Source organism: Rhinopithecus bieti, unplaced genomic scaffold (assembly GCF_001698545.2).
Source record: "Rhinopithecus bieti isolate Rb0 unplaced genomic scaffold, ASM169854v2 scaffold_35962, whole genome shotgun sequence".
NCBI lineage: Eukaryota > Metazoa > Chordata > Mammalia > Primates > Cercopithecidae > Rhinopithecus > Rhinopithecus bieti.
The window spans coordinates 1-1,783 of NW_016856271.1; the positions used below are offsets into that span (position 1 = coordinate 1).

General features: G+C 55.6%; 1 protein-coding gene across 1 annotated transcript; it reads left to right on the forward strand.

The window, feature by feature from the left end:
* Nucleotides 1-37: 37 nt before the first annotated feature.
* LOC108525314 (calpain-12-like) lies at nt 38-1,453 on the forward strand. The gene is made up of 2 exons (XM_017866332.1): nt 38-327; nt 1,273-1,453. Exons 1-2 carry the CDS (start codon nt 117-119, stop codon nt 1,395-1,397), a joined length of 336 nt encoding a protein of 111 aa, XP_017721821.1. The 5' UTR covers nt 38-116; the 3' UTR covers nt 1,398-1,453.
* Nucleotides 1,454-1,783: the final 330 nt, after the last annotated feature.

Consider the following 1,783-nt stretch of genomic DNA (forward strand, 5'->3'; position numbering starts at 1 on the left):
CCTGGACTAATGGGTCTGAGGAAGGAGCATGCTGAGGATCTGGACTCCCTGGTCTGAGGGAGGAGGGGGCTACCATGGGACTGGCTTAGCACAGCTTCTGGAGACCCAGGGAAGCCATGCTCCTGCCCACAGGCTTCCAGGCCTTTCATGGGCTTGGAGGCCCTCACTGCTCTGGAGCAGCAGAGGCGGCAGGGCCCCGGCATGTGACCTTCCCTTCCTTTCTGGGGCTGAGGCCTGGAATCCCCCACCACCCACAGGAGTTCTGTGCTGAGCCGAAGTTCATCTGTGAAGACATGAGCCGCACAGATGTGTGTCAGGGGAGCCTGGGTGAGACCCTGAACCCACCTTGAGTCCTCAGATCCAGCCACTTTCAGCTGGGATCCTGACAGCTCCATCCCTTGGTCTCCCCACTCCCGGGCCCTGGATCCCTCCTCAGTCTCTTCTCTCCCTAAGCCAGCCAGCCTGCCTGCCTTCCTTCCTTCCCTCCCTCCCTCCCTCCTTCCTTCCCTCCTTCCTTCCTTTTTTCTTTTTTTCTTTCTTTCTTTCTTTTTCTCTTTCTTTCCTTTCTTTCTCCTTCCTTCCTTCCCTCCCTCCCTCTCTTCCTTCCTTCTTTCTCTTTTTTTTTTGGGGGGGGGCGGAGTCTTGCTCTGTCACCCAGGCTGGAGTGCCATGGCCGGATCTCAGCTCACTGCAAGCTTCGCCTCCCGGGTTCACGCCATTCTCCTGCCTCAGCCTCCCGAGTAGCTGGGACTACAGGCGCCGCCACCTTGCCCGGCTAGTTTTTTGTAGTTTTAGTAGAGACAGGGTTTCACCATGTTCGCCAGGATGGTCTCGATCTCCTGACCTCGTGATCCGCCCGTCTCGGCCTCCCAAAGTGCTGGGATTACAGGCTTGAGCCACCGCGCCCGGCCTCTTTCTGTCTTTCTTTCCTTCCTTCTTTTTTTCTTCTTTCAATGGGGTCTCACTCTGTCACCCATTCTGGAATACAGTGGCACCATCATAGCTCACTGCAGCCTTGACCTCCTGGACTCAAGCAGTCTTCCTGCCCTAGCCTCCCAAGTAGTTGGGACTACAGGTGCATGCCATCATGCCCAGCTAATTTTTAAATTTTCTTGTACTGGAGTCTTGCCATGTTGGCCAGGCTGGTCTTCAACTCCTAGGCTCAAGTGATCTTCCTGCCTCGGCCTCCCAAAGTGCTAGGATTACAGGTGTGAGCCACCGCGCCCGGCCTCCCTCCTTCCCTCCTCACCTAATCCTGGCCTCTCCTTCCAGGTAACTGCTGGTTCCTTGCGGCCGCCGCCTCCCTTACTCTGTATCCCCGGCTCCTGCGCCGGGTGGTCCCTCCTGGACAGGATTTCCAGCATGGCTACGCAGGTGTCTTCCACTTCCAGGTATAGCTCAGTTCCTCTGCCCATGCCTCAGTTTTCCCCGTGGTGACTTGGTGATATGGATTTCTTTTTCTTTCTTTCTTTCTTTTTTTTTCTGAGATGGAGTCTCGCTCTGTCACCCAGGTTGGAGCACAGTGGCGCAATCTCCACTCACTGCAACCTTCGCCCCACCCCTGGGTTCAAGCAATTCTCTGCCTCAGCCTCCTGAGTAGCTGGGATTACAGGCACCCACCACCATGCCCAGATAATTTTTTTTGTTTTGTTTTGTTTTGTTTTTTTTGAGACGGAGTCTCACTCTGTGGCCCAGACTGGAGTGCAGTAGCACAATCTCAGCTCACTGCAAGCTTCACCTCCCGGGTTCACGCCATTCTCCTGCCTCAGCCTCCTGAGTAGCT